We start from the raw sequence: 26,961 nt of genomic DNA on the forward strand, positions 1-26,961 counted from the left end.
CTGTGCAAGCATGTGTCTGTTTGTGGTTGTGTATTTCGCGTGTGTGTGTGTGTGTTTGCTTTGCTCCGATGGATAGTGTGTGTGTATGTTTATTTCAAGCCCTCGGTCCTCTCCTCATCTCGGTGCGTAGACCTCTGCACCCGTCGAACCACTGGCCAGTTTTATACTGCACCCGGGGCTGGGATGTGTTGTGCCTGCGTAACCGGGGGATGACAGAACCTAAAAATACTGCATGGCAGCTGATAGAGAGCTGCTGTAGGACTTTCCACCAGCCTGGGATTGATGGGTGGGTGGCAGAGGGGGGGGGTGTAATGATGGGCCATTGAGGTCTCGGGTAGTGGAATGGTGTGAGATTGTGTGGAGGCCTTTCAGTTGTTTGAAGTTCACACTTGTAGATTTTCTTTCAAAGGAATAAAGTTTTACTTCAAGCTAGGAACTGCGAGGTGATGCATTCGGCGGTGATTTTTTTTAGTCACACCATCAAATAGCCTCTTTAAAACAGGCCGTTGGAGTAGAGGATGCTGTGCACCCGAGCACCTCCAACATGGAAAACACTGATCTGTCTGGATTAACACCAAAGAAATATGGGCCAGGCTACTGGCTGTAGGGCACAGTATTTTCCAAGTTTTTAGATTTTGTTTTCTGATGGAAATCTGCTTTCCCCTCTCAATTTCCTCATCATAAACCACGTCTAAAACAATCTACAGGCAATATATTTAACAACTTGCTCATGGACAATCCAGAAGAAAGCTACTCTTTAAAATCAGCCCTGTCATAACAGTACTTTCATGAATTGTATATTAAACTGTTGTTGTGTCACTTGTTCTTGTAAACATTCTCTTTGTGATGACTGGTAAATGTTTAGTGGTTTTATTTATGGCCTAGACTGCTCGCAAAGTTTTAAAGCCTTCGTTTTCCCCCACCCACTTTCTTCTTTTCCAAACCTCTGGTCTAGTTCTCTCATTGGCTATCCTAAATCCATGACTGTCAGGTGTGTGCTTGTCCCTCTCACCTGTGGGACGGCTCCTCTTGCCCTGGCAGTGACAGTGTGTGAGCGACTTCCGCAACCCCACCTTGCACCTCTAGTCCTCAGGTGCCACCGCTGTGGACTAATCTCAAAGGAAATCACAACACCACACAACACCTGAACAGCCAAGCATGAAGAGCCAGAGGGGACCAACAGACGCAATGGAAGGAGTTACTGTGAATAGGTTCGCTGAAGGTAAGAGAGACAACAGGTATTTTTTAGCCTTGTGTGGTTTTTGTGTGTGAATTCTTATTATTAATAGTCACACTGTAAAGGAAAAATATGCAAATTGTGGGTACTCTTAAAAACAAAATAGGCCTAGGAGTTTATTTGCAGAAATGTTTAAGGAAGGTTGTCTTGGCTTTCTGAGGGGATTCAAGGAAGGAAGTAAAAAAAAGTTAGGGTTAGGGTCTTTATAGGCTACATTAAGATACAATTAAAATGAAAACATAATATAATCAAATAATAATTTGTGGAAGTCAGGGGCATGTGGTTTGCAAATGTGACTTTGTGGTGTTGTTTATATGATAACTTGCTGCTTGCAATACGTTACACGTTTCGTGAAAAAAGCTTACATTTTTCTTTAAGGTCGGGGTTTGTAGCATATTGAAATAACAAAATAGTACATAGGCCTACTGATGTCTTATACCTTCAAGACTCGTTGTGATCCACTCTGTCTCTCTCAGTCCGAGTGTCTGATTGATTATTGATGAGCATAATGAACATTCATATGGTAATTCTGGTAATCTTTTTGTCTGCTCATCTTTAATGGTTGACCCCCATGCATGTTAAATGAACCGTATCTGTGTTTACCCTCGCAGTCCGTTATGCATTTAGCATTCCCATTCAGTCATCTATCTCAAGTCAGAGAGGACAGAAAGATGAATGAAAGTCTTTTTTACCTACTCTGTTAGGTATACCACTGTTGTCTCTGAATTGAATTAGGCTAGAGGTTTCAAAGCATACAAGTGGTCTGTAGATGTCACCCTAGAACGTCGGTGTTAATCTTTTTTTTTTTCTGCATGTTTTGTCGGCTGGTTTGAAATAAAAATTTTCCTTAAGGTATGCAAAATAAATGTTGACCATTATAAATACAGTAAGTAAGTATGAGTATATATACTCTTTTGATCCCGTGAGGGAAATTTGGTGCAGTGAGGGGTTAGGTGCCTTGCTCAAGGGCACATCAGCCATTCCTACTGGTCTGTGTTTGAACCGGCAACCCTCCGGATACAAGTCCGAAGCGCTAACCAGTAGGCCACGGCTGCCCCTGAATACTTACTCGTGACGGCATACTGTGTTTTTAGACAATACCTCTTACAGTAAGACAAAACCCCTGCTTCTTCGAGAATGTCCTCAATACTCAGCTATGTAAAACTACTTTTAGAATAGTATCGACTGTGATTTTACAATATGCTAAATATCTAGAATGCCTGATAATTAATTATCCATGACTTAATGCAGGGTTTTCCTAGATGGTTGATTAGGTGTAGGTTGCTTTAAGTATTACATAAAAAGCTGTGGCGTCAGTGCTTTGAAAAGTAACACAAAGTAACTATGGCACAGAATGTTCATGAAAGCAAGTGGCAGTGTAATAAGGCGCTGAAATATTGTTATTGTGTTTTATTTTTCTCTGTATTGAGTAGCAAACAGAAAGGTAAATATTGGTGGAAACAGGAAATCCAATAATAATGCAGGCACTAGGTTTGTGATAGACCCCAAGCATACTCTGTAGACCTATTATTGTGTCTCTATCACCTGCTCACAGTACATTTGGTCTAGATTGCACAGTGATGTGTTCGCTGTGGCTTTCATGGTGCCTATTCTCATTTAAATGATCCAGGCGCCCCGGGCTCACCACAATAACTGAGCGCAATTATTTTTGTGTTCTGTCATACCGTATATCAGATGACTGAGGGAAGAAGTCAGCCTTTCTCACCTCACTTCACCTCAGTCTCAATCAGCCTGCTGCCCAACCCCATTCATCTTCACACTAGAGTTATTGAACTGTGTCTTGCCTGTTGATTATCTAAGAACTCGGGCCACAATGGGCTGTTATGATACGGACAGAACTCGGGGCTGCCTGGGGTTGGTTGTGGTCATCAGTATGTTGACAAGCTTCTGTCTCACTGATGAATCAGACTGTAGCCCAGCACCGCAGCACAACAGACAGGCAGACAAACAGACAGCAGAGAAAGACAGACAGGCCACGTGACTGGAGTCAGGATGAGCCTAGCACAGAAGTAAGGAGGCAAGCTGCACTGCTCTATTCAACCAGCAGATGGCGATAGTTAACTTCAGATTTCTTTCCCCTCTCGCCATATCACTCCATTATGTGCATTTTTTCTGCTTTGCCCATTCTCAAACATTGCACAAAAACAGACTGACACAGTTAAAAAAACTGAGGCACTGAATGTGATAGGAGGTGTTGTTTCCTCTAAACACGTAACACTGCACAGCAGTGAATGGAACTTGATGTTCATCTTTTACATGTTTTGTGGCTGGATAGATTTTGGTCGGCCTAACCGTCTTTGCATTCCTAAGGTTTTTGAAGCAAGTTGTTGCCATGTTTTGTGTGCGATTTGTGTGCGATGTTCACACTTCCATTAACATTTACCAATAGATTTCCAAATTTTAATATATATATAGAAGAAAATAGAAATACAGAAAGTAGAACGTCCTGGATAGTATTTAATCCATGAATCTCAACATTTGGGATTATAATGTTTATTATACTGAATGATTGCATTTGTAATGATTTTAAAATCACTACCCAGATCATTTTCTATCCATTTGGCAAAAAGTATGTGTCTTGTTGGTAATATTGGTAGCATTTGTTAGCATGGTGAGCATTACAGCAGAGAAAGAGTGGTTACTATGAATGCTTGTACAAAATAGTGAAAATATTGAAAACAATTTCAATGTATTTACCTCTAAAACATCCTTGAAACAATTTGGCAAGAAAGAATGGGAATCTTGTTGGTGGCCTGCAATTTCTACCAACCCGTTTTCTTCCTGGAATTCAACCAGTGGCCTTGGACTTACAATCAACACTCTCACTGCCCCTGTCTGAGACACTGGGCCCGCTGCTGTGGTTCTGCCTTGCTGTCTACAGCCCCTGTGAGGAAGCTTCAGGAAGGCAAACAATAAGTCCCAGGGCCATACGCAGTACACACAGCACAATGTCCTATCTCTGTTGCTTCCCTACTACTCTTATGAAGCTCGCTTGATCCCATGAAAGCCTGTTATTTACTTTGTCTGTTTGTTTTTTAACCATCCAGTACATATGGAACGATTAAGATGCCACAAACATTTTTACCACCTTGAAGGTTGTTTGTCTGGCTTATATCTTACAGAATTAATGTAGTGTTTTGTGCACACTACAATTATTTTTTTTCTTCTCTTCTTCTGTTTTAACTGAGAGCCTTGGGTGTTTTGTGGAGTTGCCTTTTGATGTTGGTTTAGATGAGAGAAAGGGGTTTACAAGGCATCTAACCTCTACAAAAATAATTAGCGGGAATGCTTCAAATGATTACATTATTGTACAGGAATTCCATGAGCAGCATTCATGGGAGTGCCAGGGAGCTCAAACAAAGGTTCGCTTTCCATGGAGAAATGGGAACAAAGGCGAGCTTAAATTTAGATGTCCTGACACATCTAATGAAATGTCCAATAACAATGAAAGTGTTTTTGGTGGCCTTCAGTGTGAATGATAGTCATGTTCATCTAGTCATATTTTGTATATTATTCTGACATCAAAACAAACTAGCATGGAACAGACATAAAGCGTTTTTTTCACCTGTTATCTGTCTATATTATCTTGCTGAGCACTGTTGTTGTACAGGGTCATATTTTTTTAGTTTTTTTTTTTTAGGTTTCTTTGACTAGGAACACTTTAATACTATATAATTTATTGTTGTAAAGTTGTGTTCCAAAATGCGACTGTCACGTAAATCAGTACTGTGCACACAGATAAACAGAAAACAGAAGAAAAGTCCCTCAGACAGTTGTCAGCACAGATCATTTGAATTGCTTACCACTTGAAAAAGAAAACAGATAGTGCCTTTGTTTCAGGACACAGGAGTATTAAAAGTCACACACACACACACACACACACACACACACACACACACTAGCATAACTACACTTAAAAGCATTGAATCTCTACTTAAGAAAGCCATAAAAACGTTTGATAACAAAGCATTGTCATTTCACCTTGCAATATCTTAGAGAGACATACATTTTTAAGCTTTGACAATTTCAAAAAGTATGCTTGTTTGGTATATAAAGTGTTACATAATCTTGACCACCCCACCCCCCGCCCCACCCTACCCACTGCATGGCTATTTCCAAAGACTTGAAAGCGGAGGTAGTACACTGGCCTCTGTAAAAGGGGACTGTGATACCATTTAGACACACCACTTTTGGGGAAAACGTATTGTCAATAATAGGAAGTAAACTCTGGAATATCTTGCCTCTCCCAATAAGAGAGTGTCCTACATTGAACACCTTTAAAACTCACTTAAAACAGTGGGTCCTAGAAAACCAGAGATGCACTCAGTTTTAACGGTCACACATTTCATCACCCATACACTTTCACTGTTAAATTGAATGCAGTATAGAGATGGATGAATAATGTCTTTGTCATCGTGTACTTTTATTTTGCTTTGTTTGTTTTGTCAATGTATATGTCATCATTATGTATACCTTTTAGTTTATAAACTGCTGGCTGTTTCTATGTTAGTCTTATAGTAGTTATTTTTACTAATTCTGGCATATTTACATGGTGTTTTTTTATAAAACAATGTTTATAAAATAAATATGGTCCCTATCAAATCAAATAAACAAAACAAAACACAAAAACACACACACACACACTTGATTGCAGCATGATATTCTTCCTAGAAGTCTAAAAAAAGTCTTTACTCGGAATATCTAAAAAGGAAAGAGCTGAACTGTCCAACTACAGTACTTTGTAGTTTTAATGGCCATAGACACCACAATCCTCCGGATCATCCTCCACCCTCCTGCACATGTGGAGCCCAGGGGGTTGGAGTTAGGTGGGGGTGGAGGGGAAGGAAGGTGCGGGGGGGGGGGGGTGGTGGAGGGCATAACGGAGGCTTCTGCTGCTGCCGTGCTTACTGAGAGCTGAGGACTGGAGAGGGAGACCTGGAGTGGAGCCGACAGCATTCTCACTCATAACCATGATGGGTTGACCCGGGGGGGGGTACACTCACACACAGTAGGGGCACAAACTGGGCAACTCTGAAAAAACTCACAGACCTTGCGCAACATGGACGGCAAGAAAGTGCTTCATTTTGTGCCATCTGGTGAGTACAGACCGGTTATTTTGGGGTGTGTTTCCTGGAACATGAGAGACCTTGTGGCATACACGTGTGGGTCCCTGCCATATGCTCTGCTAACTCAATGAAGGGGGAGGGGAGAGAGGTTATGTCTGTCGTGGCTGGAAATGTAACTCTTTATGTCAGAGAGTGTCCTATGTCCATACATGAGGAGAAGTAAACGAGCTTTATGTTAGCATAATGTGACCTAGACCACTGTAAACGGCATGCAGCCCTGGCGGGTGTGTCAATATTGGCCATGCTGCTGTAAAAGTGGTAACTGTAGCACTTGAAATAGGAAGTTGGGCCATGAGCAACAGCTTGCAAAATCAAGATTCAAGAGAAAGGTGATGAAACTTATAGCACATAATTAATTCCATTTCTCTGGTTTTAGGTCTTCTAGGTCCTATGAACTGACTTTATAACATGCACAGGAACTGAAGTATTGTTTTGGTTTTGGTTTTGAATGTAAATTGGCTGCTGTATGAAATCCTCTACCTATAGCATGTGTAATTTAACGTCTCTCCAGTGTATATTTGTAATTGTACAAATTAGAGTGTAAATGTTATTCCATGTGGATTTTTGTGGTTGTAACAGTAGGTCATCTGATGTGTTCCTCTATTGTCTCAAGTTGCCCTTGACTGGCCATATTTCACAGATCTCCCACATTCCTGTCAGCAATGCCTAACCATAACATTTCCCTTAGGGCCCGTCCACACGGAGACACTTTTTGGGTTAAACGCAGAAGTTTTGCTTCGTCTTGGCCGAGCATCCAAACGAATCCTGTAAACGCACTGCCCGAAACCGCACTTTTTTGAAACCTGGTCCCAGAGTGGAAAAGTCTGAAATCGTAGCCCTTTTGAATTCGTTTGGACAGCAAAACCGCACATCCTACTTGCGTATCGATGATGTCATCGCCACACCTCAGCTGCCCTGGGCTTGACACTTTATAGTATTGCCTAACAATACTAGTTTTCATACATGACATTACCTACGATTAAACTCCGTAGGATAAATATCACAACTGGTGCTGCGCAGTGCCTATAGCTTATGACTTGGTGGACTGAACACTGTTTTTTTAATGCATTCTAGCTACTGTCAGTGATGCGAGAGAACTTAAGTTATTAAGGAAGTGCGGTGTAAGTTTACATTAATTTGTGCATAGTGCCGGTGTCATTAATTTATTTTACATGTCTTACAACATAAAAAAAATGCATTCATAGTGAAGTCAGATATGAGCATACAAAGACGCTTAGAACTCATGTTAAGCCTATACACGGGTTTCCCGTTTACCAACAAAACTAGATGCGCGCGCAGCCGTGGGGCAGAAGACGCTTGGTGGCCGTCCACAACGTTATTAACTTAACCTAAATAGTCGGCTGCTGTAAGCTACAATCGGATTTTATTGTATACCCCTGTTGTCTCAATGATAATAACATCTAATTTCAGACTATATTTCAAAGTTTGCCGTTCATTTGCATTATTAATGTAACATCGTATTTTGTCATTTTTGGCGAAGACATGCATTCCGTTAGGGATATTGAACATATTTAACATTCTCTAACCATCGTGATTTCGAATTTTCAGCACAAAAACTAATTTTATTCTTTTGCTCTTTTGCATTGCTCTATGCTGTTCTATGGTGCTTTCTGCCTCTTGGTTGCGCACGCGTGTTTTCATGACGTTGCATAGAAATCCATGTGTAGATGCGCACTAAATCCGAATGCGCGATTTGATGCAAGCAAAAGTATCGACTGTTACTAACAAAGGTATTATAGCAATATTATAAATGTGGTGACGGAATGGCCTAGAACTTGGGTACGCCTAGCCTTTGCACTTGCGGTGATAACCAAAACTAATGTGAATCGCGGACTATCCTACAACCAAAGAAAGTAGAGGAGATTATTTTTACCTGCGTCAGCCAAATAAAGGACGGGACTGTACCCTTCACAAACCGTAAAAATGAAGTTTATTAGTTTTACAGTTGACTACAGTTGACAGTTCACTATAAGTCCACACAAACAATTCTGGTTTCCTTGCACTAGACAGTTTTGTCGTAGCCTACTCTGTCTGTTGTATGGCCTACTCTGTCTTTTGTGGACGGGCCCTAGTCTCACCAAGCTATGTTCAACCTCACCTCCATGTTGGTACTTCAGAGAGCCCAGGTTGTAAAGTCCCCTTCTGCTTAGAGTGATCAGTACCATACTGCTCAGTGCTCAGCCATTGAGCGTGAGATCTCCTGTCTGTTGGTTTCAGGGGAGTTTGCATTACAATTGGATGTATAGTCATACCGTTGTGTAGGTGACTACTTGTGTCATGATTAGGGGAGGTGGGTTGGTCAGTCTCAGGAGTATTTAATGGGTTAAAATGTTCTGGATGGATTTGCTAAAGAGAGTGCTAAGAAGATTAATGGCAAGAAAAAATCTCTCCTGAACTAATCTGGCCAATTTCAAGGGTTTGCACACTCAAGCCGCGGTCATTTTCAGTTGATAATTGTGGTGAATTGGTGACTTTTCATTTAGCCTCTGTCATTTGATATGAGTTTTCCCCCTTCTTCTATGTCAATTTGTTAAAACATTCATTGCGCTGTTGATAAATCAACTTAATTCCTCTTTTTTGAATTAGTATGTTTTTGTAACCACTGCTTCACCCTAAGAGGATTATTCTTTGTGACACAAGATTACAGATTCACATACCTCTCTTGATTTTATTGCGTGAACTTTTCTAACAAATATCAGGGTTGCAGTGAATGTACCACATACACCACAATACATGATGTTGTATAAGACCTGCGATTGTTCTGATTACCATGTTAAAGACTCATGCAGTGAAGTATGCGGCAATACCATGGACACACACACACACACACACACACACACACACACACACACAGCCTATACACACCTGTATGTACACACACAAAATGCTTATTATCTATACTTTCATTCAATTCAATTCAATCTTACCAGTGTTTTGAAAGGAATATACAATGAACACATGCATACAGAATCATGTAGGGACTAGTAGTTGTTCTGTATCGTCGAAGGTACAAAAGAGGAGAATGGTATTTAGATATACAACACAAAGACATGCCTCGACTGTTTTACAGGGCATGCTGAAAGGGCAAGTTGTTTCTCTTGAGCCAGAGCGGCTTCTCCTCCTTTGTATGGATGCAAATCACTCTCAGGTGCATAATAGGTGCACAGCAGAGATGGGCAGCCTTTATGCTAATGTGGCATGTGGAGGATTTAATTCCTTCACGCCTGGGATAATGTAGCAAAAAAATATCTGCTTGATTCACACATACCGCTTTGCTCACAGGGGACTTTTTCTCATCACCTGTCTAAAGCCATTTTTTTAGAAAGTAAATAATCTTTGCAAGATGCTATAAGAGTACTGTTTTTTTGTCTGTACTGACACCAGCAGAGATAGTTGTTTTCAAGAAATGCTGCATGGCAGTGTCATTAGGTCAGATAGAGTACAGCTTGCCCACTATTTCAAGGGCTGCCAGCTCACAGGGGCTCTTGAGAAAGGCACGGGCCTTGACATAATGCTATACTCCTGTCAACACCCCAGTACAGCATAGTCAGCAATGGGAAATCAGCGAGTCTGGTAACAGGAAGTTCTCAGAAACGGGCAACAAGGAGAGGACTACAACAACACATCCGCAGGAGAGACAGGAGGAAACACTCACTACAGTAACAGCTCTGACTGGCCAGGGTTTGGTGGAGCAAAATTGCACAATGTTTAAAAGACTTGTGCAATGCTACGATTTAAGGATTTTCCGTAAACATATGATCATTGTTGAACTAAGTGTGAACATCCAAATAAACCCTAAGTATATAGTTTGCCAATCTTTTCATCCAAAGAAAGAAAGAAAGACACAGAAGCATACATACACCCAGAGGCACTTTCTGCACTAGTATCAAGGAATGTGTCTTTAAAAACATTTTATTTATGAGCATGCAAACTGCTCATGGTAGTTCTACTGCTGCAGGTTGAATGCACTAGAAGCCAAAGAGCAGCTCGGGTTAATGTGGCATAACTCTGGGCTGTCTCAGAGCTATGTGGCTATTATGAGTACATCACATGCATGGACACATACTTTCTATCTGTCTGTCTCTCTCTCTCACATACACACACAAAGGCACGCACACACACACACACACACACACACAAAGTTGTCTTTGTGTTATCTTATTTCAGCTTTTTAATAGCTGTTAAGGCAACAATATGACACAGACATGAAGCTACACGCTGTTATTTCTTCATAGTTAAAGTTAAGGCTTCTCATAGGCAGTGGTGATTGTAGAAAAAACACACAGACAAGACACATAAAGTGTGTGTAAAGTGTGCTGCTGTAACGTGGTATATCGCAAATAATTAAATAATATATTATTGTTATAATTACCATGTCAACTATATGGTCATGCTAATAAATGTGTAATTCCACATGACATTACACACCCCAGTGTAAACCTACAGTAGTCCTACATTCTGTTTTAGGAAAAGCCTACAGCAGAAAAAAAAGCTCTTCATGACCCTTTTTTGTTTGGTCTCACAGAAGCTCCATCATCCGGGAGGTCTAAGAATGGATATGTGTTCCAGGAGATGGGTGAGTAAGACAACTGAATGGAGTTTTATTTGAATGTCAGTGTGTTGGAATATTAGGCCCATTTGTATTTTTAAATGGGTAACCCTCTTCTCTGGATGTCTTTCTCAGATTATGCTGTGTGAGTGATGGGTTTGGTCACATCTGAAAAATCATGGTGGAAAATTGGAATGTTAATCTCTCCCATGTTATTCTCTCTCTCTCTTCTTTCTTTATTATGTATATACCTCTAACTCCACACTACGTTATGAGTATTGCTTTCCATGCGATGGAAGAATTTATTAGAAGCGGCTATTGTTATATTGCTCTGAGTGTCTGGTTTGGAGTGAATTTTTTATTAGGCTGCAATGGGTTCTGTTCTCTTAAACAGATGGTAATGTGGGCTCAATATATGTGCTATATATGTGCTATATGCACTGTAAATAATGGTAGGCCTAGTTTCACCCCACACCTAGCATAAGAGATTCTATACATGTATTTAATGATTCATGTCAATGAAAGTCTTGTCCTGTCCTTATTTCCATTTTGAATTATGCATGTTTTAGACATGTTATACCGTTAAGTAGGCTAGCCCAGTGTTTCTCAAAGTGTGGTCCGCAAGCTATCCCAAGTGTTCCGTGAGCAGACGTGGTAAAATATAAGATGAGTTTTTTGCAATATTGAACCAACTTGTATGTAAATCCAAACAGTTCTGCAACACTGTCTATGTAAGATATGCCAGTTTAAATCATATGAGTCCTCTGACACAATAAGCAAGGAGCCAAGACAATAAGCAAGGTGGTTCAGTGAAGGCCTATTGTGTAGGCTTATATAGGCTACTGTTGAAGTGGGTCTAATCTTTTTTTTAGGTGGTCCGTGCGTTTCTTTTTTATTGGTTAAGTGGTCCTTTGTCTGAAAAAGCTTGAGAAACACTGGGCTAGCCTACTATGTTGTTGTTTTTAGATAGGATAGTAAGCCTAGGCCTGTGCTAAAATGGTAGAATTGTACATTTTGGTAGAATTTCATAGCATAATATACACTTCCATGTCGTATTTATTTGTTTGTTTATTTATCACTACATTAATAGGCTATTGTAGCCTAGTCAACATGTCACGAAAAGTCAGAGTCGGAGAAACGTGCCTTTTTAGTAGTTTACTACTAGTAGGCCTATGACGCTACCATGGCCTGACGCTACCGAGGATTATGTGTCAATTTACTTAAATCCACAGTCAAAAACGTCATGACATATCTGCTGGCGTTATAGCAAGTACCCTACAAAAAGCTCCATCAGAAATGTTTGTGTTGCTATATGGCAAGGGCATGGACAATGGCAGGTTATGTTGCGCTTATGATGTGGTGACTGACTAACAACTCTGGCAAAACTAACGTTAGCTGAAGGTTAATTCATCAGGTCGAGCATGCATTTATTTATGACTGCAATATCGGTGGATTTAAGCCATCAGAACACTTGAATATGTCTGAGTGGAGCAGAGCGCTCTAGAATCTTTGCTTTGATGTCCTTATCTCAGTAGAGTGCCCGTATTCTGATAGGCATTTGAAAGCATGTTTCCTGATCTTTCACGAAAACATAAACTAAATTTGACCCATGTGATTTGTTACTTTCGCCGTAGAGTGTCACATATATGATGGATACCCAAATCTCTGACCTTTTCAGAACTTCAAGATGAGGAGCAAGAGGAGTTTAGGGAAGGTCAAAATGGACGACAGAGTTCATCCAGTCCCACAGAGGATCACAGTCACTATGACAATCAGACAGAAGTGAGCGTTTCAGGTATGTAAGCCATTGCATGTGTAGCTTAATATGTATAATTGTGTGTGTGTGTCTGTCTTTTACTGTCTATGGTGTGTGTCTGTCTGTGTGTGTGTGTGTACACGTGTGTGTGTGTATGTAGGTGAGTGGGTGTGCATGAATGTGTGTGTGTGTGTTGCCTGTGTGTTTGTGTGTGCGTGTGTGTGTGTGTGAATTTCTTACATTTGTACTCTGTCAACTGGCGGTCAGTATCTCTGTGTAAGCTGCTGTCTTGAGCAAAAAGGCTGCCTTTGTCGGTCATTTCCGCTGAGAGGCAAACAGCCAGGCCTACTCAGGGTAGCCCCAGCGGTACACCAAACAAATCAGACAGACTGGCTGGCTCAGAGCACAGCTCCTCCCTCTCTCCAGCCTCCCCTTGAAATAGAGAGCGCTGCCAAAAAGCCACATATTTCTAATTCATAGTCAGAAACAAAGTCAGTTGTGCGCAATGCATAGTTCTGCTGAGTCTGTGTGATGTCACAGGGGAGAAGCCCATTGCCAGGTTTCTGCTTTGTCATGGTGGAGGTAGGCAGACGCAGTGAGCTCGGGGACGTTTGTGTGCCCAAAACATACGGCTCCGCGCCAGCCAAGTTGGCTCCCGCACAGGGTGAATTTATGTATTCTTGAGGACAGGCTGTAGGAATTTCTGCCATAACTCCAAGCACAAAGCCCTCAACAGGCATGACACAGATAATGAGTTTTTAGTGTGCCCTCTTTTCTCCCTCCTTAGTGTATCCTATCTCAGGACAAGCTGGATTGTACTGGAAGTTATATGACAAACAATGTAGTACTTTCCTCTTTGTTTCTCTCTCTCTCTCTCTCTCTCTCTCTCTTACACACTCACTCTCACCTTGCTTTTATTTATAGACTGCGATGACTCAGGATTCGGTCTCCTGAATACATCAAGAAAAGTGAGCCTTTATTTAATACACTCCTTGTTACATTTTAAACACAGACATACTAGACTAATACAATCTTAGCCCATAACCTTCAATCCTACTCAGAATCAGAAGTTTTTATAACAAAGCCATTTATTTATTATAATTATAACTATTATAATTATAACAGCACACATCCACTATCGATTCACTCACTGGCCTCTATCAGCCATCCACAGTATGTGAAGCTGATGGACTTCATATAATAACAGCACATATCACATTAATAACAGCACATATCCACTATTGATTCATTATACATATGCACATCTTGCTGCACGGAATGAGTCACTGTTGCGAACACCGATGAAATCTGGTGCGAACACTCACTGGTCTCTGTCAACCGTTCACAGTATGTGAAGCTGATGAACTTCCAGGAGGAAGTGAGGGCCCACAGGGACCTGGACGGCTTCCTGGCGCAGGCCAGCATCCTGCTGGACGAGAAGGCGGCGTCCCTGGACGAGGTGCTGCGGCGCATGTTTCAGCACGTAGCTAACGATGGGCAGGCGAGCTGCAGCTCGGACGAGGTGATGAACGGCCTGTTCACGGATGCTGGCGGAAAAGGGGCCAATGGTGAGTTTGAGAGAGTGCAGGGGTCAAGAGAGTTGAATTACTTTTATATTATATATTCCTCTCCTCCAGGATGACTTTTATATTATATATTCCTCTCCTCTAGGATGAATTTTATATTATATATTCCTCTCCTCTAGGATGACTTTTATATTATATATTCCTGTCCTCCACAGTCTTTCACAGAAAGTCTTGTCTCGACCTTTTTATCAAATCGTTTCTCTTTTGCCACTCTCTGTTATGGAAATCAGCGCTGTGGGAATTCCATCTCATGCCAGGAGAAATAACAGGAACAAGAAGCTTCCATCATTCGACGTTGTTTAACCTCATCCACCCCACCCCCCCCACACACACACACCACCACCACCTCCTCCTTATCCTTCCTTCTTTTCTCCCATAGTGCATCTGTTGACGGAGACCATCCAGGGGGTGACCGCCACAGCTACGGGGGTGCGCTACCAGCAGTCTTGGCTCTGCGTGCTGTAAGTGACCCACACAGTGGCACCAGCGTTGATCCATGGCTCCTTCTCCTGTCCGTGGTGCCACGTTTCTCTCAGCCCAGTACATCTGTCCCTCGCGCTGTGCCATGCTGCTTGTTATCACACCATATGAGTCACCGCTGCCCAGGGCCATGTTTCCCACTGAATAGCGGAGCGCGGAGTGAGCGCGGAGTGAGCGCGGAGTGTTGCCATGCTCCACTGAACTAATTGATATTGTAAATGGGAATATCTGTCACGCGGTGCCTTAATCCTTTCACGAAATTGGACATCTCTGTTTTGTTCTATCTCTTGCTCATTATTCTTTCATGTCTTTTGCTCTGTCTTTCACATTATTTTTTTTTATCTCTCTCTCTTCTCTATCACTCTGGCACACACACACACACACACACACACACACACACACACACACACACACACACACACACACACACACACACACACACACACACACTCTCTCAACCATTCTCTCTCTTTACTCTCTCTTGCTCATTCTCTCTAATTATTTGGAGCTCCTCCTCAGAGGCTCTAACCCTCTAACTGTGTAAATATTCCTCCCTCCGCACAGCTGCACTGTGAAGAGTCTGCAGAGGCGCTGTGTGTGTATCACACGGCTGGAGAGGCCACAGAACTGGGGGGTGAACTGTGCTGAGGTCCGCTACGTCATCCTCATCCTCGCCCCACCCAGAACGGTAAAGACCTGTGGTCTCTGACCACACCATCTGACTACACACTGACTATGCACTTAAAGGAGTTTTTTTTCACACAGATCTCTGTTTCTTAAGGTCATCAAGTACTGTCAGTACGGGAAAAAAACCAACTACAGTGCACACTGGGGGATTCTTTAAAATCATTCATTCATCCCCAGAGTGTAGCACTGTAGCTGTCTGGTTGCTTTAGCTGCTGGCTGCAGCAACTCGAGCTAGGTTTTTCATTTGTTCGTTTTGTTTTTTCTTCGAGTTTTCCTTTAAGGCACATGGCAATCAAAGTACTTTGTAGGCTTAAGCAATAGGAAGTACTGAGTGAAAATCTTCGATCCCCCTTCACCGATTCATAATAACAATCAATAACAAAATTCTTCATTCCCACTCTCCTCTTCCTCTGCTCTCAGAAAAGCACAAAGACAGCCATCGAGTTGGGCCGCACGTTTGCCACCATGTTCTCCGACATCTCCTTCAGACAGAAGCTCCTGGACACCAAGAGCCAGGAGGAGTTCAAGCAGGAGCTCATGTGCCAGAGGCAGAACCACTCCTCGGCGGTGAAGAAGCCTGCAGTGGAGGAGAAAGACCTGCACAGCAAGGAGCCGCTCAAGGTCTTTACCATAGTCGTCATTCGGTGACTTCACTTCATTTGAATATCTGTGTGCACGCATTAACCCTTAAAGGAGAATGTTGGGAAATTAACATTCTAAAGAATATCTGGGTTCATTGAATTCAACATAGAATTTTAGAACCTTCAATTGTTGCGGAACTTAGAACGTTCAAAAACCTACACCTTTAAGGGTTAAGTCTTCTCCTCAGATTTTATTACTGACAATTTACAGGCCTCCAAAACATTCAGCAAAGGTTTTTCTTGAAGAGCTAGGTGAACTGCTATCAGTCGTTTGCATAGGGTTTGACTGTCTTATTATATCAGGGGATCTGAACTTGCATGTGGATAATCCTGAAAACAATTACGCCAAGGAATTCATTGCACTAATCGATACTTTCTCCCTAACACAGCATGTACAGGGGCCAACACACTCTCTCGGCCATACCCTCAACCTTGTTATCACAAAGGGTCTCGATGTCTCTACACCTGGCCTTATCTGATCATTTCTGCGTGTTCTTTGATGTGTATATGTCCCCACACACTCAAAACACAGTTATGATGGTAAAAAGGAGAATCATAAATGATCAGACAAGTGCTCTCTTTGAGCAAGCACTTTCACTAAAGTCAAGTCAACTGTCAGACTCTGTAGAAGACTTATTCGATCACTTTAATGCAAAAATGGCAAACATTATGGATGACATTGCTCCATTACAATTCAAGAAAGTTAAGGACAAACAGAAAGCACCATGGAGACAAAATCCAGCAGTTAAACTTCTAAAAAGAGAGTGTAGGAAGACTGAAAGAAAATGGCGTAAATACAAACTTCAGATCCACTATGAAATCCATAAAGAGATGCTCTGCACATATAACTCTGATAAATGAACAATTCCCCCCTCACAATTAGCGCCTGAACTTCTCTCAACTAATAAATGCAATGAGTTTTCATCTTTTTTTAAAGGTAAAATTGACAAAATCAGACTCAACATATCTGCTCAATTACAAATTCAACAACCTGAACTTCCAGCAACAAACAGAGGGAAACTAAACTTAATGTCAGAGTTCAGCTTGATGGACTACGAAACACTTAAAAAAACGGTACAGAATCTCAGCTCTTCCACATGTGTCTTAGACACTCACTGCCTACCAATTTCTTCAAAACTGTTTTTCATCTCATAGCGGCGGATGTCCTTCAAATTGTAAATGTATCACTGCTGTCTGGCACTTTTCCTAAGTCACTGAAAACAGCTGTTGTAAAGCCACTTCTCAAGAAGAATAACCTGGATGCCTCCATGATAAACAATTACAGGCCCATATCCAATCTACCTTTTATTGGCAAAATTATTGAAAAAGTAGTCTTTAATCAATTAATCACCTTCCTAACATCAAATGGGTATTTTGATTACTTTCAGTCTGGTTTTCGGGCAAATCACAGCACTGAAACAGCTCTCATTAAAGTTTCCAATGACATACGCCTAAACTCAGATTCAGGTAAAACATCAGTCCTAGTGCTACTGGACCTTAGTGCAGCATTTGACACTGTTGATCACAATATTTTACTACACAGACTAGAACACTGGGTTGGATTTACAGGCATAGTTATCAGCTGGCTAAAATCATATCTACAAGAAAGGAGCTTCTTTGTTGCCATCGGAAACTGTACCTCAACACCAACGTCCTAAACCTGTGGTGTTCCCCAGGGGTCGATCTTAGGGCCACTATTATTCAACCTCTATATGCCCCCACTTGGACAAATCATCCAAAATAACTTGATTTCATATCATAGCTATGCAGATGACACACAAATTTACTTAGCTCTGTCACCAAACGACTATGGTCCTCTTGAATCTATGTGTCAGTGTATAGAACAAATCAACACCTGGATGTCTCAAAATTTTCTTCAGCTGAACAAAGAAAAAACTGAAGTAATTATATTTGTTAAAAAGGAGGAATAACTTGCCACTCTCCTTGACACAAAGGGTTGAAGGCAAAGGATACAGTTAAAAATCTTGGTGTATTAATTGTCAGTGATCTAAATTTCAACAGCCACATGAAAGCGACAACTAAATCAGCTTTTTACCACCTCAAAAATATTGCCAGACTCAGAGGGCTGATGTCAAAAAATGACATGGAAAAACTCATTCATGCATTTATCTCCAGCAGGGTTGATTACTGTAATGGACTGTTCACAGGCCTTCCTAAAAAGACTATTAAGCAGCTTCAGATGATACAAAATGCAGCAGCTAGGATTCTAACAAAAAGTAAAAGAACTGACCACATTACTCCAATTCTTAAGTCCTTGCACTGGCTTCCAGTAAGTCACAGAATTGACTTTAAAGCTCTATTGCTTGTTTATAAATCAGTAAATGGAGCAGGACCTAAATACCTGTCAGACATGCTTCAGCAGTACACACCTTCTCGTCCTCTCAGGTCCCAGGTGAAAAACCTGCTAGTAAAACCTACAGTTAGAACTAAACATGGTGAAGCAGCTTTTAGCTGCTATGCGGCTCAGCTGTGGAATCAACTTTCGGATGACATCAAAAAGGCCCCAACTGTAGCCAGTTTTAAATCTAGACTTAAGACCAAACTGTTTTCAGATGTTTTCTGCTAACTGTGCCGAGTTCTGAATTCTGAATCTGCCTTGATAATTATTCTACTTTATCTTGTATTACTTTTTTTTACTACTTTTGCCTTCGTTTTTTGCTTACTAATTATCCTTTATTTTTAAATTATTTTACCTTGTGTTTTATGTTTTCTTTTTATTATGATCTTTACCTTTTAACTATTCTTTGACTATATTGCCTTTCTATGCTTTTTATTTGTTATTATTGTTTGGTTTTGTTTATGTAAAGCACATTGAATGACCTCTGTGTATGAAATGCGCTATATAAATAAACTTGACTTGACTTGACTTGACCATGGGGTTGGGGTGATTTGTGGGGTTTTGGGAGGCTCCGTTTAGACATACCAGGCTGTTATTTTTGTTTACATCGAAATGCTTTTTGCTTGTAAAATGGCATCTTGATCCTCTTTTTTTTTGCAGGTTTTTAGTTTTTTTTTTCAGGGGCGGGGGGAGGGGGCTCAGCTTGTTTTGTTTTTCTGGTCAGGCAATAATATATCTCGTTTGTGAGAATTCCCCACACACACACTGAGACCACCCTGAGGTTTCCCCCCTCTTCCCATCTATCCCTCCTAACAAATAAAGCGCTACTCCACAACACAAATCAGTGCCAGATTATTACACTTCTTCCCCCCCCCCCCTCACTTCTTTCTCCCTCGCTGCTCCTCCGCACTCACTCTCTCGCCCAGCGCCCAGGAATGGCTAGCAGCTGGAAAGCAGACCCAGTTAAAGAGCAGCTTGCCTGAGCCTCTGCCAAGTCGGCTGTGGTTCTCTGGCACCCCAAACGGGCTCGTGCGGCTGGTGCGATGAATTATTTCATCATGTATAGCTTTCTAATGGATGGAATTACTTTGTCCTGCAAGTAGCCTGGACTTCCTGAAGTGCTCACCAAAGATAAATGACAAGTGCTATTGTCCGAGGCTTAGCATTCCTAAATATTTACACGCTTGTAAGCATCTTGGTTATTTTGAAGCCCAAGCACTCAAATCTATAAATAAACAGTGTATGTCTCGATGTGGCTGGATTCCAGACAGCTTTTCCTGCAGTAAAACATGAAATGTTATGTTACTCCCAGCTGTTACAAGGGAAAGCTGTCTGTAAACACATCAAAGTGATTTTTTTTCTCTGTGTTACCTGATGAAAGAGCAACTTGCCTTTATGCAGCCTTTTTATTTCATTTAGAATTCCTGAACTGCACACGGATCGACCTCTCCTCTGGGAGTCCTTAATCCGTCAAATTTCATTGTCCCTGAGAAGCATATTTAATGTGGAATGTGAATGCTCTACGTTACAATGTGTGTGTAGAGACATTCAGTATTGAGACCTGGATTTGGGGTCAAATAGGCTTTGCAGAATGAAAACTGTTTACTGTAGGATCTGAAGGGTATATTGAGATTATGGAGCCCCGTTTACACTGTATGTTTGCTCCTGTCTACAGTTAAGGGAGTTCCTTCGGTTTGGCCGCGGCATGTATGAAGACCTGTGTCGCAGACTGCCTCACTACCCCTCGGACTTCACAGACGGTACAATGTCTTTTCTCTCCAACCTGTCTTCTTCGCTCGATGGTGTTTTATGCCCCCAACGTCGTCTTCCAGGCAGCGCTGCCACCGTCAACTTGAAGGCACCTAATCCTAAACCTAACTCTAACCCTAACCTTAACCCATGCCTAACCATAGTGCCTTTCAGGCAGCGCTGCCTTGAAGACAACGTTGGGGGCATAAAACACCACTCAACACTTCTTATTTGCTTCTACTTTGGTGGATGATAACATCTGTTTGTTTTCTTACCTTGCAGGTATGTGGGGTAGTAACAGATCGTGGTTGAAATACACCACCACGTCCATCTACTTATACATAGCCATCTTACTGCCTGCCATTTCCTTTGGCTCTCTGAATGATGAGAGCACCAGGGGAGAGATAGGTGAGTCTGTGAATTTATCCCTTGTCCCTTTCCTTACAAACTGAAAGATTTGTACTTCGCCCTGTAGAAAAGACCATGTGCACTTTCCTTGACTGACTTTATTAAGGACGATCTCTTTCGCTCAGACGTACAGAAGACCATCGTTGGTCAATGCATCGGAGGGGTCATCTATTCTCTTTTGGCCGGCGCTCCAATGGTCATTCCCCTAACAACTGCGCCGCTGGCCATTTATATCAGTGGTAAGACCCCACAATCCTACCATGCTACCTCCTCTCTGTGCTGTAAGCAATGGACTCCCTGCAGAGGAGTCGTTCTGTATTGATTGTGTGAGCTCTGAAACGCGGGGTGTTTGGGGAATGTGTTTGCAGTGATCCGTGGTATTTGTGATGATTATGACCTGGATTTCCCGGCCTTCTACGCCTGCACTGGACTGTGGAACAGTCTCTTCCTTATTCTGGCAGGGGTCTTCAATGTCAGCCTCTTCATGAAGCTCTTCAGACGGTCAGTTCAGACGGGTTTTGCATGAAGACAGATTGATTTATGGGTCGACCCATTGTTATCAGCCAGTTAGTTAGTCAATACATCAATCAGCCCAAATGCTAACAACAGCATTATCAATGTACAGTGAGTCCAACAGGAGTTCTATCCTTAATACATAACCTTAGTTTTTGTCATAAATTCTTAAAATAGCATTCTAATCAGGAGTTAGTCTGGAACATGACTGTTTTGACTTCCGCCTCTGTAGCTGTAATCTCAGTATTTGGTTGAGCTTGATGTTGTGTGTTTTGGCTCTGGCTATGATAAATGTAAAGGCTCTCTGCTCAGCACATGTTTCCTCTTTTGCCCACATAGCTCCATAGAGGAGATATTTGCCATGTTCATTGCCATCGCTTTTGTGGGTGATGCGGTGAAAGGCACAGTGAAAGGTATGTTCTGGCCTTACAATACACTGGATGTTATGTAGACACTTCAAGTAGTTTTGGATCAGTTCTACAATTCAAATCTTACTAAGTTCTCTCTCTCTCTCTCTCTCTCTCTCTCTCATATCTCAGTCTTCCATAATTATTATCATGCCCCTGAGCTCAACGGTACTTTGGGGGAGTTGGAGCACCTAGTGGAGATGGTCCAGAACTTCACCTCACACTCTCCAAACCTCACCAATCACCTGACCCTTCCTGCGAAGCTCATCTTGTGCACAAGGGAGCGCCCAATCCTCTGCCTCCTTCTGATGCTAGGCACGCTGTGGCTAGGCTATGCCCTCTTCCTCATTAAGAGGAGGTATGTCTTTAATTCTCCGCTAACATGAACGCATGACCATCATAGGAGCCTGTCTGAGGAGCAGCAGAAACAGAAACAGAAAGGAGTACTGAAATCATGATAGAAGCAATGGAAGTGCCAGTGAAATGAGTACACACAAGTATCACTATGTGAACAAAGATGTTATGGCAAGTCTCACTATGTGAACAAAGATGTTATGGCAAGTCTCACTATGTGAACAAAGATGTTATGACAAGTCTCACTATGTGAACAAAGATGTTATGACAAGTATCACAATGTGAACAAAGATGTTATGACAAGTCCGAAATTGAAGACATTGTAAAATGAAGTAAATAATATAAAATGAAATACCTATACCAGAACAAAATATAACAAAAGGAAAAAAACAAACATAAACATAATAGGTTTTTTATAATACTAATGTTGTAATGTAATAGTAAGAATGTTTTTAGTGCTGTAAACAAATATGGCTCTCAAATATGTATACTTGCAATACATTCACTTGGCTTAGTTCAATAATTTTCCTTTACATTACGCTGATGTTGTGAAATGCAATAATGTCCTACGCCATAATGAGTAAATTAGCTTGGGTAGTCAATGCAGAACACTCTTAAAATCTACATTTCCATCTACTCAGCTACCCACTGACCCATGCAACCTTATCGGGGCTTTACATCTTCAGCCGTGGGCCTGTTTAAACGGTCTGTTGCAAAGCATAATGGAATCATGATCCATTTTGTTTTGGAACTAGCTGCCAGGATCAAAGCATAGCCCCCATGAGGGTGCTACGCAGATATCAATCAGTTGATAACTGTGTGCAACAGTCAAATGAGCTGAGTCCCTTTTCACTGCGAGAGGGGGGAGTCCTCAGGATGGAGCTGAATGGAATCCCTTTGTGTTCCGCAGCCCTTTCCTGCATGCCAGAGTGAGGGAGGTGGTGTCCGACTGTGCGCTGCCCATCTCCGTTCTCGTCTTCTCTTTTATCGGCTCTTATCTCTTCATCGATATTGAGCGTGAGTACAGGCGGTGCACGCACACAGAGGCACACAAACAAACATACACACACAGTCACTCACTCTTGCGGTTTTGCGCGCACACACACACGCACACACACGCTCTCTCACTCTTTAACACACACACACACACACACACACACACACACACACACACACACACACACACACACACACACACACAAACTACCTGCAGGTTTGAACGGATATTGGCATTTTAACATCTTTCCTGCTGTAGTTTATGAGCTGAAGTAATTTGTAAGACTAGTAAGGCAGTAATGAGGCCGCTTTGATGACAGGCCTGTGTGGAACCAAGAGCAAATTCTGATTAAGTGAGCCCTGCATGCTACCCTGACAATCATGTAAATATGTTCACTCTTTGGGGATGGACCTAATTTCACAGGCTTTGTTGCATATCAAATGAATGGCAGGTTTATAAATTATAAATGGATTGCACATTAACTCATGACGTCCTGTTGTGCTGTGATTCAGTACCCAATAGAGGGTTTTTTTTGTTTTTATTTCCCCCACGTAGTTCCTGTGTTCAACTTCTACCACGGCCCCATGTTCAATGTGGCCTCCTTCAGCAGGCTGTCACCCTTGAACGCCCTGAGTGCTTTGGGCCTGGGCTTCCTTCTAGCCATGCTGATATTCGTCGACCAGAACATTGTATCGTCCCTTACCAATGCTCCAGAAAACAAGTAAGCTGCTCGAAATCTCATCTTCAACACCAATTAGGAAATAATATATAACGTTAGTGAGAATTCCCCACACACACTGAAACCACCCTGAGGTTTCCCCCCTTTTCCTATCCATCCCCATGACAACTAAAGCACCACTCCTTCTTAACTACCCCTTCTTAACCGTTTCATTAATAACTAATTCTAGAATGCTCTGTGCTAATACTCTAGAACACCTTCAAGGTTATGCTTTGTGTTGGATTGGCTGGGCATACTTGTAAATATAGCCTATTCTGTGTGCGTGTGTACTTGAGGTTGGTGAAGGGTACAGCCTACCACTGGGACCTCATCCTCACAGGCTGCATCAACATCATGATGTCCATGCTGGGGTTGCCATGGATGCATGCTGCCATACCGCACTCCACGCTCCACGTGCGTCAGCTGGCGGTGGTGGAGCAACGTGTCGAAGGAGGCCATCTCTATGAAACGTAAGTAACAACCCAAGGTGACATGGGCCCTGTGCGTGTGTGTGTGTGTGTGTGTGTGTGTGTGTGTGTGTGTGAAAGAGTGGGTGTACGTAAGAGAGAGGGGACCGGAGGGGGAGGAAGTGGTCCATTTCCTTTAGATGTTCTTTTGATGACTAAGATCGATTGGATAACGTAAGTGGCAATATAAATTTCTGAACTGAAACATGAATTCTTCAAGAAAGAAAGCACTGCAGTGTGGCAAAGCCAGAGAAATGAAAAGAACTATCCTTATGCAAAGCCCTTTCAAAACCCAAGGATTTCAGTGAGAATCTATAAAATCTCTCACTGTGAAAATAAGACTAAAAAAAAAAGGATTCTTGGATCTTTTTCCTGATCGAATATATGTTAAACGTATTTCACTACAACTGAGATTATCTTTGTCTGTAACATTCTGGGGGAAAAGCTTGTCTCTCTGCGTAGCATACCAAGTGTTTTTCATTGACTTGCTTCTCACACATATAAAACAAAAAACATGCCTCATTACCAACACAGATGTGTGTCTGTGTGTCTGTGTGTGTGTCTGTGTGTCTGTGTGTCTGTGTGTGTGTGTGTGTGTGTGTGTGTGTGTGTGTGTGTGTGTGTGTCTGTGTGTGTGTCTGTGTGTGTTTTAGGATTGTAAGCGTGAAAGAGACCAGACTCACTGCTCTGGCAGCCAACGTGTTCATCGGGCTGTCTGTGTTCCTGCTGCCGGTGCCACTGCAGTGGATCCCCAAGCCTGTGCTCTACGGCCTCTTCCTCTACATCGCCCTCACCTCCATCGAGGGCAACCAGATGTTTGACCGCATGGCACTCCTGCTGAAGGAACAGGTAGGCATCAGCCGCCCCTAGCCTAATGTTCTTAGACCAGGGCTACAATAGGTCTGCAACTGAAGCGCTCCGTTCGCGCAGTGTAAAAATTGTTTGAGAAGACGGCTCTAATTTTTCTGAACGTATGCGACGCTAGCAGCACACGTTCTGCCTCTGGAAGGCTTTTTAGGCTAAAACATTTTTTGTCACCTACAGCAAACATCACCTCACCATCTGCTAGCTGCCTGTGTCCTGAATACACTGTAAAAAAACGCAATCTCTGTGGACCGCCCACAGGCTCCAAAAACGGCAACAAAAACAACCTGAGCAAACCTAGCCCATAAAAACATAACAAACTGTTCCAGCAAATCACAGACGAGATGAGATGCTTGTTTAGGAGAGTTTCAATTGCACGGAAGGAAGTAGCGAGCTAGCTCTCTGTTTTGTTTGAATGTCAACAGAAATGACGTTACCCAGCATCGCTTAGAGCACCTTTAAAGTTCCCTCTCAGTCCACATTAGTACTTGAAATTATGAAATATTGATGAAATGCATTCATTCTCAGTGCTGTCAATAGTCTTACCTAACAATTTCAGCTAAATTATTTCTTTTTTTGAACAAAATGAAGGTAAATCATAATAGATTATTGAGCAAGACCATTACTGGAGATGTTTTTGCTATTGAATGATTGTTTTTTTGCAGACATCTTTTCTTGAACAATATAAAGAGGAATCATAATAGGTAATAGGCAATTGGTGGAGATGTTTCAGTGCCATAAATAACTCGAAATAATTGGAGGATTGTTGTTTTCTTTTTGCAGACGTCTTATCCTCCAACACACTACATCCGGCGAGTGCCCCAGAGGAAGGTGCACTGCTTCACGGCCCTGCAAATGGCCCAGCTGACTGTGCTCTGTGCCTTCGGCATGTACCCGATACCCTACATGAAGATGATCTTCCCTCTTCTCATCATCCTGCTCATTCCAATCAGGTGACGCTCCAAATCAATGCACACACACACACACACACACACACACACACACACACACACACACACACACACACACACACACAAAGTCAAGACAACAGTATCAGCTATAATTGATAATTGATCAGAAGATATACAGTATGCTATACTATATATGTTCACAGTCATGCGCAGCAACATCACGATCAGTCGTTCCATGATGAAGATCTTTTTTTAGAATCAGTGCATTTGAAAATAATGGCTTGTTTTTGCAGCCCTGTATATACGATTGAATGCCTCATCATTTGGATGTATCGGTTAGTGAGAAATAACTAATCTTTTCCTTTTTTTCCCCTCAGGAATTTTATCTTGCCAAGCATAATTGATGCAAAATACTTGGACATCATGGATGCTCAACATGTGTGAACAAACAAAATATGCTGGACTAAACAAAATATCTGATGCTCTTGAAAGTACAGGAGGATGTGATGTTTATAAAAATGCTGTTTAATATTGTTTGCGGGGGTGCTGTTAGAATTGGTGGGTCCTATGGAAGAATATAATATCGGGCCCATCCAATAATAATAATGTTGGTCATTATGTTCCTTGGAGTCATCATCAGATGACCCATGCTGACGATGTGGCTGACACAGAGATACCAAAGGCTATCCTCAGATGTGATCGTCTACCCTGAGTGAACTTTATTCATTTTATAACCACTTTCTCATTGTCATCTTGCCATCCTATCAAGGTTATGTTATAATATTTTATGTGCTCCAGTACTATATCACATTTGAGTCTACAATTACTTATCATGGGAATGAAATCATCCATTTCCTTTTGCAGATGCACTGTTCTTATCATGTAGACACACCTAGTTGACTCACAAAAACATATCTGTGCTTTATTGGAGGTGGGATTTGTTTTGATGTCTTTCTTTCAGGTGGAAATTAATGTAGAACTTAAGAGAATTTTTTTCAAAAAAGAAATACATTCCTTTAAGACTTGTGCGATGTTATGTGGTTTGCCACCATATTGGCATCTTGTAAGAATATTGTGTAATTGAATTATTAAAAATACATACAGTATTAA

The 26,961-nt window shown here is 41.8% G+C and overlaps 1 protein-coding gene across 2 annotated transcripts; it reads left to right on the forward strand.

Annotated features, from left to right (window-relative positions):
• The first annotated feature begins 991 nt into the window (after positions 1-991).
• Positions 992-26,961, forward strand: LOC121694524 (sodium bicarbonate transporter-like protein 11). Of its 2 annotated transcripts, none has more exons than XM_042074711.1 (20): positions 992-1,222; positions 10,931-10,981; positions 12,633-12,749; positions 13,635-13,678; positions 14,059-14,278; positions 14,676-14,757; positions 15,341-15,464; positions 15,884-16,084; positions 20,139-20,223; positions 20,495-20,620; positions 20,746-20,859; positions 20,989-21,121; positions 21,473-21,546; positions 21,673-21,898; positions 22,805-22,911; positions 23,447-23,612; positions 23,906-24,079; positions 24,730-24,925; positions 25,724-25,893; positions 26,229-26,961. In XM_042074711.1, the coding sequence occupies exons 1-20, from the start codon at positions 1,159-1,161 to the stop codon at positions 26,293-26,295; spliced, it is 2,541 nt and encodes an 846-aa protein (XP_041930645.1). In that variant the 5' UTR covers positions 992-1,158; the 3' UTR covers positions 26,296-26,961. The 2 variants fall into 2 exon arrangements, with proteins under 2 accessions (XP_041930645.1, XP_041930646.1); XM_042074712.1 differs by lacking the exon at positions 992-1,222 and adding an exon at positions 6,157-6,354.

Source organism: Alosa sapidissima, chromosome 20 (assembly GCF_018492685.1).
Source record: "Alosa sapidissima isolate fAloSap1 chromosome 20, fAloSap1.pri, whole genome shotgun sequence".
Classification (NCBI taxonomy): Eukaryota; Metazoa; Chordata; class Actinopteri; order Clupeiformes; family Clupeidae; genus Alosa; species Alosa sapidissima.